Source organism: Phragmites australis, chromosome 12 (genome assembly GCF_958298935.1).
Source record: "Phragmites australis chromosome 12, lpPhrAust1.1, whole genome shotgun sequence".
Classification (NCBI taxonomy): Eukaryota; Viridiplantae; Streptophyta; class Magnoliopsida; order Poales; family Poaceae; genus Phragmites; species Phragmites australis.
Window position 1 is genome coordinate 28,126,576 of NC_084932.1, and position 9,570 is coordinate 28,136,145.

The 9,570-nt window shown below is 44.4% G+C and overlaps 1 protein-coding gene and 1 pseudogene across 1 annotated transcript; one reads left to right on the forward strand and one right to left on the reverse strand.

Annotated features, from left to right (window-relative positions):
* The first annotated feature begins 1,730 nt into the window (after positions 1–1,730).
* On the forward strand, positions 1,731–3,530 carry LOC133887516 (putrescine hydroxycinnamoyltransferase 1-like). Its single transcript, XM_062327495.1, has 2 exons — positions 1,731–2,167; positions 2,338–3,530. Exons 1-2 carry the CDS (start codon positions 1,754–1,756, stop codon positions 3,199–3,201), a joined length of 1,278 nt encoding a protein of 425 aa, XP_062183479.1. The 5' UTR covers positions 1,731–1,753; the 3' UTR covers positions 3,202–3,530.
* A 1,009-nt stretch (positions 3,531–4,539) lies between these two features.
* Positions 4,540–9,100, reverse strand: LOC133886477 (putrescine hydroxycinnamoyltransferase 2-like; annotated as a pseudogene).
* Between the last annotated feature and the right edge of the window lie 470 nt (positions 9,101–9,570).

Sequence of the window (9,570 nt, forward strand, 5' to 3'; positions counted from 1 at the left end):
CAAGTCTAATGAGAACAAGAACATATCTTCGGACGTAGATAAGCTCATCGTGTAAATGTGAAATGTGGAGACAATTGTGCCTCTCTACTATGGTGGCCGCCTCTTTTATAGGCACGACAGTCTTCTTGAGGAAGCAACTCGTGCCTAGCTTCCCTTGCAAGCTACCAGGCATGTGCTTAATTGCTTCCATGGGAAGACTCGTGACCACGAAGCCAGCACGCATGTGGTTCCTGCCTTCCACGAGAAGATTCTTGTACACAAAGCTAGCGGCGAAACGGTTTCAGAAATAAGACCATTTAGGTACGAAACACATGTACATATTGCTGATTTATTATTGGTTACCGCCATGAAATGGGTAGCGTACGTCCAGCTCTGCTTTACGGATTTTGGAAAACAACGAAACAGGGAAGATAGTGGTAGAGAGATTGATGGCGGAAGAAGTTTAGGTTCGAGACGTAGCGATCATTCTTGTCCCTGTAAAAAATACATGTGCGGCATATACGTACCACATATATGCAGCCGTATTGTGTGCATCGTGGCAGATATGAGGAAATAATAGAATATCGAAAGTCTGTTGATGAAGGAAATGAGGAAAGAAATGCTGTTAGAGTGCAGGAATATAAAGGAAACGAATTTGAAAATCTCTTTGAGAAGATATTTTAAACTGAGAAGGGAAAGAAACGGTTGAAAATAATCTAATATTGAAGCTTCAACCTAAACTCTCCAATTCTTTTCTTTTCCTTTCTTGGTTTGGTTACTCCGGAAGCGCGGCACGAGGCTAAGCAAATCAAGCACTTCAATTTGGCGTGTGGCTCACATCACAATGATGATGACCGCCTAGCACAGCACCAGGAGGCCAACAATATCTTCTTGCGTCAGTGATGAGCACAGTAAGCACCGGTACTGTTCTCGACGTCGCTAATCACCTGGAAACAAAGAATCAGCGGTACGTGCGGTGACGCCAGGGTACCAAGATTCTGGTCCTTTGCACACCACCCGATGCGAACACATGATTCACGGCCCGCGCCCGGCAGCAGTGCTCGCGGAGAGCGACGTAGAGCAGTATTCCGGATCGACCTGGGACAGAGATTCCTTGCGGAGAGCGACGTAGAGCAGTATTCCAGGTCGACGGTCCCTCTGCGCATAATATACGAGACTTGTTTGATAGAGCTTTTTTTTTAATTTAAATTTTTATGAAGATTATTATCTGAAGTAAGTGATTTTATACAAGAAGTAAATCAGATAAAGCTATTTTTCTTCTTCCCAGATTTTAGTTCATTTCAGATAATCACTTCTGCGAATTCTACTTAGAGAGCTAAAAGCTGCTGTTTGGTAGAGTTCTTCATTTCTAACTGAAAAGATACTCTACGAGCTCTGCCAAATTAACCTATAACCTGTAAAATTTTACAATCAACATGTACCCTCTTGTTTTTAGCAAATATTATTTGTCAAAAAATACATGCATCTTAATGATCGCTACGCCCTATGAATTTATGAATTTATATAGAGGACTGATCTACATCTATTTTTATTTAAATCGGCTGCAAATCGTATTTAAATAGGTTTTTAAAAATAATACGTCCCGTTTACACGTAATACATGTTCTGTCAAATTTTACTATCAACACGTATTACTCTGTTTTAATTCCTCGGATCAATATCTACTGTGAATTAGATCTTCAAATAGGGATCCCTATTTATAGTATGCCCAGAGATCACCATGACGGATCGGTGCGTGAGACGAAGATCGATCAATGTCTTCGTCGGAGCCACAAGTGGTAGAGTCAAGCTTCGTAGCGCCGAGCGAGGCGACGCCGAGGAAGGGACTCTGGCTCTCTCCCCTGGACCTCGACCTAGCCAACAGAGGGCATACCCCAACGGTCTACTTCTACCGCTGCAATGACGACGCTGCCGCCTACTTCTTCGACGTGGCCAAGCTCAAGGAGGCTATGGCCATGGCTCTGGTTGCCTTCTATCCACTCGCCGGCCGCCTTGACGTGGACTACGACGGCAGGATAGAGATCAGCTGCAACGGTGAGGGCGCGCTCTTTGTTGTCGCTCGCTCTGATCGCACCGTCGATGATTTCAACGACTTCAACCCCTCGCCGGAGCTAAGGAGGCTATTCGTTCCTCACGTTGAGCCGTTGTCCATCATCTTGGCCGTACAGGTCTGCTTCACAGTTCCTCCATCGATCACTGACCGCTTCATGCTTTCTCGACCAGGATTTGAACATTTGGTATCTGGCATGCATGCATGCATTTGATATCAATTTTCTCCTTAAATCGCTCATGTGTTATCAGGTAATGGTATATCGACTTTCTTGCTGCATGCTTGCAGGTGACTTTCTTGAAGTGTGGAGGGGTGGCGTTAGGAACAGCCCTCCACCACGCCGCCACCGACGCCATGAGCGCGTTTCACTTCTTCCAGACGTGGTCGGCCTTCTCTAGGGACGGCAACAGCGCTGCCGTGGAGCTCCCCTGCCACGACCGCACCCTCCTCCGCCCACGGTCCCCACCTGTCGTCCACCCTGACGCCCTCTCGGTGTTCTATCCTAAGGTCATCTTGTCCGAGTCGCCGGACCGACCCATGGCCAGCAGAGTCTTCACCATCTCCAAGGACCAGGTTGCCTTCCTAAAGCGCGGCCTGTGCGGCGGCGCAAGCACATTCTGCGCCGTGAGCGCCCTCGTATGGCAGTGCACGTGTGTGATACGGCAGCTTCCGCCGGACGCCGAGACACGCATCAGCTTCTGGGCCCACGTCCGCCGCAGCGTGAGACCACCCCTCCCGGACCGCTTCTTCGGCAATGCGCTCGTCGCCCTGTTCGCCGCTGGCGCGGCACGCGACATCGCCTCGGAGGCACTGGAATCCGTTGCAGGTCGCATCAGGGGCGCCATCGGCCGGATGGACGACGAGCTGGTGAGGTCCGTGATAGACTACTACGAGCTGGCCGAGATGGACAGCCAGCCGCCGAAGGGCATCCTGCCGGAGACGGAGCTGCGGATGGTCAGCTGGCTTGGCATGCCGGTGTACGACGCGGATTTTGGATGGGGGAAGCCGTGCGTGATGTCGCGGGCGGAATCCATCCCCGGCGGGTATGTGTACCTCATGAACGACGGCAACAACGACGCCATCCGCGTTCTCATGTGCATGGAGGCTGCATGTATCAAGGAGTTCGAACGACTGCTTTATGCGAAGCTCTAGCCTTCAATTCGTGCGGAAGCAGAAGCACCGGTGTTTAGCTGAGGTATTCAGCACCATGGTCTGATCGAGGTACACGAATTTCTTGTACGATACTGTATCAAAGTGAGTGAAACTTTTCTTTGGTTTGCATCTAAGTAGCCGTGATACGCTCAAGAGACAATTATCAAGATGATTCTATGGTATCACTTCATTGTATATTATTATTCAATAAATGGTTATTTTGTATCTTGAATAATTTTTATTCACACCGATCAGCAAGTACTGTCTTGCTAGTGAAGCTTATTGTTTTTTACTATAATGTTATTTTAAATTTTTCATATGTTGCTTATTATTATGTTGGCCAATAATCATTAGATGGTCCGACCAATGTTTACCTCCTAGACTTGTCCATTGATTTTAGAGTACACATGGTGCTGTTGAGTACTCTAGTGGCTTGTACGACATTTATATTACTCATTAGTAGTGGTCCTTCTATCTAACCTGCCCCCTAACAACCACAAACACGTGTACTTTTTTTAAGAACCACAAACACATGTACCTTGTCAACTTTCTTAAATACTAGAGCACAAAACTAGGCCTTGGCATTCGTTTTTTATAAGTTTTTCGATTTGGTTTTTTCTGTGTTTGAAAATTTCGGTTTTCAAAATTTGCAAACCAAATATGCTGTAGAATATTGAAAACCACCCATTTTGGTGTCGGTTTTTACGGTTTTGGTTTTCGGTTCCGTTGCAGTCCTCGCTGACTAGCTCGTAATGGCAAAAAACCGAAATTGACACCATAAAAACCGACACTGAAATGGGTGATTTTTCAATATTCTACAGTATATTCGGTTTGCAAATTTTGAAAACCGAAATTTTCAAACACAAAAAGAAACAAACCGAAACCCCTGTGAAAACCGAATGCCAAGGCCTAGTTTTGTGCTCTAGTATTCAAAAAGGTATGGGGAATTGCTTATTTCTGCCTTAATGTCTCGGTGACAAGGTGGGTGTGGTTAGATAGAAGGACAACTACTAATAAGTAATGCTAATATCGTAAAAACCACTAGAGTACTAAATACCAGCATGTGTACTCTGAAATCAATCAACAAGCCTTGGAGGTGAACATTGGTCAGACAATTTAATGATTATTGGTCAATATAATGATAAGCAACCTATGACAATTTAAAATAACATTATAGTAAAAAACAATAAATTTCATGAGCAAATCAGTGCTTGCTGATCGGTGTGAATAAAAGTTATTCAAGGTACAAATAACCCTTTATTAAATAAGAAATATACAATGAAGCGGTACAATAGAATCATTTCGATGATTGTCTCTTGAGTGTATCACAGGTAGTAGATGCAAACCAAAGAAAAGTTTCACTCACTTTGATACAGTATCTCGCAAGAAATTCGTGTACCTCGATCCAGACCATCGTGCTGAATACCTCAGCTCACCACTGGTGCGTCTGCTTCCGCATGAATTGAAGGCTAGAGCTTGGCACAAAGCAGTCGTTCGAACTCCTTGATACATGCAGCCTCCATGCACACGAGAACGCGGACGGCGTCGTTGTTGCCATCGTTCGTGAGGTACCCATACCCGCCGGGGATGGATTCCGCCCGTGACATCACGCACGGCTTCCCCCATTCTTCTCCGGCATGATGTCCTTCAGCAGCCGGCTGTCCATCCCGGCCAGCTCGTAGTAGTCTATCGCGGACCTCAGCAGCTTGTCGTCCATCCGGCTGATGTCGCCCTGATGCGGCCAGCAACGGATTCCAGCGCCTCCGACGCGATGTCCCGTGCCGCACCAGCGGCGAACAGGGCGACGAGCTCATTACCAAGGTAGCGGTCCGGGAGGGGCAGCCTCACGCTGCGGTGGACGTGCTCCAGGAAGCTAATGGGTGTCTCGGCGTCCGGCGGAAGCTGTCATGCCACACACGTGCACTGTCATACGAGGGCGCTCACGGCGCAGAATGTGCTTGCGCCGCCGCACAGACGGCGCTTTAGGAAGGCAACCTGGTCCTTGGAGATGGTGAAGACCCTGCTGGCCGTGGGTCGGGCCGGCGACTCTGAAGATGACCTTAGGATAGAACACCGAGAGGGCGTCAGGGTGGACGACAGGTGGGGACCGTGGGCGGAGGAGGGTGCGGTCGTGGCAGGGGAGCTCCACGGCAGCACCGTTGCCGTCCCTAGAGAAGGCCGACCACGTCTGGAAGAAGTGAAACACGCTCATGGCGTCAATGGCGGGGTGGTGGACGGCTGTTCCTAACGCCACCCCTCCACACTTCAAGAAAGTCACCTGCAAGCATGAAGTAGCGATGGATTTAAGGAGAAATTAAAATTGATATCAAGTGCGTGCATGCTGCCAGATACCAAATGTTCAACTCCTGATCGAGAAAGAATAAAGCAGTCAGTGATCGATGGAGGAACTGTGAACCAGACCTGTACGGCCATGGACGACGGCTCAATGTGAGGAACGAATAGCCTCCTCAGCTCCGGCTGAGGGGTTGAAGTCGTCGACGGTGCGATCAGAGCGAGCGACAACAAAGAGCGCGCCCTCATCGTTGCAGCTGATCTCTATCCTACCGTCGTAGTCCACGTCGAGGCGGCCGGCGAGTGGGTAGAAGGCAACCAGGGCCTTGGCCATACTTGGCCACGTCGAAGAAGTCGGCGGCAGCGTCCATTACTATAAAAATAATTTAATAGGATGTTTTTTACGGATAAATATGTAAAATTATCTGTACAAGGATTATCACAAACAATTTTAAATAAGAACTGTCTATGATAATAATAAGACCACTCCGAAGATAATAAAATATTTTTATTACAGATAATTTCTATTGAAAATCGTCTATATTAATATTACAAACAGCTCATATTTAGAAGCCGTAGAAATAGACCGTTGGGGTATGCCCACTGTTGGCCAGGTCGAGGTCGAGGGGAGAGAGCCAGAGTCCCTTCGTCGGCGTCGCCTTGCTCGGCGCTACCAAACATGACTACCACTTGCGGCTCCGACAAAGACATTGATCGAGCTTCGTCTCACGCACCGATCCACCGATCAGTTTATTTATGACGATTTTTTTAAAAATAAAATACGCTAATGGAAAGATTACTTTACATGGTATGTTTGGTTACTGGGAAAACACTAGTGCAAGCAGGGACCAGAAAACACAAGGCGGAGTAGATGGGATGTTTGCTGGTCAATAGCTTTATTTTGTAAGAACATGAAGCACTGATAAATAAATAATATCATAAATAAGGCTCGAGATAGCATTAACCATGTTATGGATTATTTCGGGCGGCTAATACATATATTTGGACCGACATGACTTATTGCGTTTTGTCCCACTGTCTATGTTTCACTATTTGTGGTGACACTCCTAGGGCTTAATAATCTGTATACGTATCGTGTCCACATCAAATTGATTCATCAATGTGAGGGGGTAATTGACTAATTGCCCTTCTCCCGGATGGTGTACTCTCATTCGCCATCCTACCGGAAGATATCGCCAAAAGGACCAAAACGCCATCCAATCTCGCATGTCAGTAACTAAGTATGAATAGTAACCACTAGAACAGAGTTGAAAAAACAGTATTAAGAGCTAAAAATCTTATGTAATTTAAACTAAAAAATATAAAAAAATATGTCGATTTTTTACATGTTCTATAATTAATAAGAAATCCATTTTAATTTGATTCACCTAAAAATCTTGTGTAAAATTCAAACTAAAATTCCCCAAAAGATACTACTTTTGCAACTTAAAAAATATGGAAAAATTCACTAATATTCCTCTAATGTGAAGTACTAATTTTTAAAATTATCTTCTACCCTATATTATAAGTTGAAAAAGTAAGTTCCTTTGTAATGCCCATTTATTATAATGTGATGTACTAACTTATTAATAATGTATATTATAAATGAACTCATTTTTCACTTATAATATAAGGTGGAAGATAATTTTAGAAATTAGTACATCACATTAGAGAAATATTAGTGAATTTTTCTAATTTTTTTGAGAATTTTTATGAGGTCTTAAAAGTTGCTAGAAGTTACGAAAGTAGCATCTTTTGAGAAATTATAGTTTGAATTCTACATAAGATTTTTAGTGAATCTAGTTAAAATAGGTTGCTTATGAATTATAGTGCACGTACAAAAATCAACACATTTTTGTATTTTTAGTTTAAATTACACAAGATTTTTAGCTCTTAGTACTGTATTTTCAACTTTGATACGGTTTTAGTGGTTACTGTTTATACTTAGTCACTGAACATGAGGACCCGGATGGTATTTTAGCGATATCTTTCGGTAGAATGGCAAATGAGAGCGCGCCATTTGAGAGAATGACAAATAGCCAATTATTGTGACGTACACGTACCAGCAACTAGAATTATTGCAAGATCTGAAGAGTCATCATGTGCATCTTTTAGTGCAGATGTACATTGGATTGACGCGACAGACGAACTGTGCTATAATCTGCCAAGATTGCTAACAAAACACTCATATGTAGGGATGAAAATAGACAGATTTGGTAGAAAAAAATTTCTAATCATTTTATTTTTACATTTTCTCTTGAAAATAGAAAGTCAGAAACAGAAAAATCTTAGGAATGTTGGGATATTGAAAATGAATCAATCCAAATAAAAATACGTCGGTATCGGTTGAGAACTTATAGTTCAATTCGAAAAGATCAAACTATATACTGCAATTGTCAATAACTCCCCTTGTGATCTGATTTCGTCGCCATCTGCCCGCGCCCGCTGTCGCCATCCGCCTGCGCCTGCCATAGCTCCTATCGTCGACTCCATCTACTCCCACTGTTCGCTCGCGCCCGCCACAGCTCCCGTTGCCATCCCTGTCTGCTCGTGCCTCCGCTCACTCCCGCCGTCTGCGCTCGAGGCCGTAGTTCCCGCCCACGGGGTCCCCGTCGGGCTTCGGATCCCCATCCAGTTCAAGACCGAGGACGATTTTTCACTCTTTAAGGGTTTCGAGGGTGGATCGGGTTTTACGATTCGAGTTTTAAATTAGATACATTCTTACTGCACTCGGCCTCGACTCAGACTCTACATAACTCTAGAATATCTAACCAATAGCGCTCCAGCATGATCATCATGAACATAATTAGCAGGTTCGTTTGATTTTGGCCCATCATCTCCTATTTAAGTCAGTGAGTATAAAAAACAATATATGTGCAATATAGAAATAGAATCAACTTAAAAGAATTAAATAAAACACAAGGTTCAAATTGCCGATCCATGAAATTCTACCCTGGATCTACTAGAGAATTTGAATCTTGCTCAGAACCAGCAGAAGTGTTCCAAAAAACATTAGGGCCACGCAAGCACTTGAATCACTTGACACTACTATAAAATAGTTATTATTGTCGGTTCAAAAACTACATTACTACGGATTATTAAATCAATAATAATCACTCTCAGTTCTTGAACAGTGATACTCAATCTAGACGATTTTTTTTAACAGGCATACAATAATTTAACCGAGCTTTATACTACTAATATCTAGACTTACTGGTTTATATCACACTAATATATAATTACATCACTAACTCTATCATTGTAAACCAAAAACAAAACACATGCACGGTTGCACGCTAAAAAACCCAAAATCCTCATCCTTGCCGTTGTTGCCATCGCCGGCCTCCTCCTCCTCTTCCTCCTTTTCATTCGAGCTCTGGGGCCTCTTCGCCTTTGATTCGTCGAGGAAGTAGTCCCACATGTCGTCCTCGGAGGGGGACCCTACCGATTCATTGGAGTCTGAGGACTGCGCCTCATCCGAGCTCTTCGGTGGGGCCTCCGCCTTATCGTCGGATGACAACGCAGGTGTGGGTGGCGTGGCCAGAGAAGGTGGTGGCAGAGGCAGCAGTGGAGTGGCCGAAGTGGGAGAAGAAGGCGACAAATCCATCGTTGTGGCGGCGGTGGAGGGGAGAGGGTGGATCGAAGAGATCGAGTGTGAGAGAAAGAGCGATCGAGTGAAATATTTAAAGGCGCTTGGGAGAAGCTGGGCGCAAGAATTCATACGATTTTTGAAATATCACTGCAGGTTTGTATATACAACCGACAGTGATAGCTATTATTACTAATGGTTATTAAAAGTACGTCTTTTTAAAAATTAGTAACACTGTCTGAGAAACCAAGTGAAAATATGTCTTAGTTTACTTGTGATGAGTAATTGACATTGGTATTTATTTGGTTTGATGATCTTTGGTTTTGTATGAGCTTTAATGTGATTTGAATTGATTTGGAATTTTATTTGAGCATATTGATTATGGACTAATTGGAATTGGAGTTGGAGATATGTGTTTGCTTGTCTTATGATGTGTAGGTGATGGATGCAATTTGGCGGTCGACGGTGGGATGATAGGTGCCAAGCGA

What these genes read in the sequence shown, in the direction of transcription:
- LOC133887516 (XM_062327495.1), top strand. Translation starts at nt 1,754, where the DNA reads ATGTCTTCGTCGGAGCCACAAGTGGTAGAGTCAAGCTTCGTAGCGCCG. An exon ending in CCATCATCTTGGCCGTACAG is followed by an intron (nt 2,168 to 2,337) that starts GTCTGCTTCACA and finishes GCATGCTTGCAG; the next exon opens with GTGACTTTCTTGAAGTGTGG.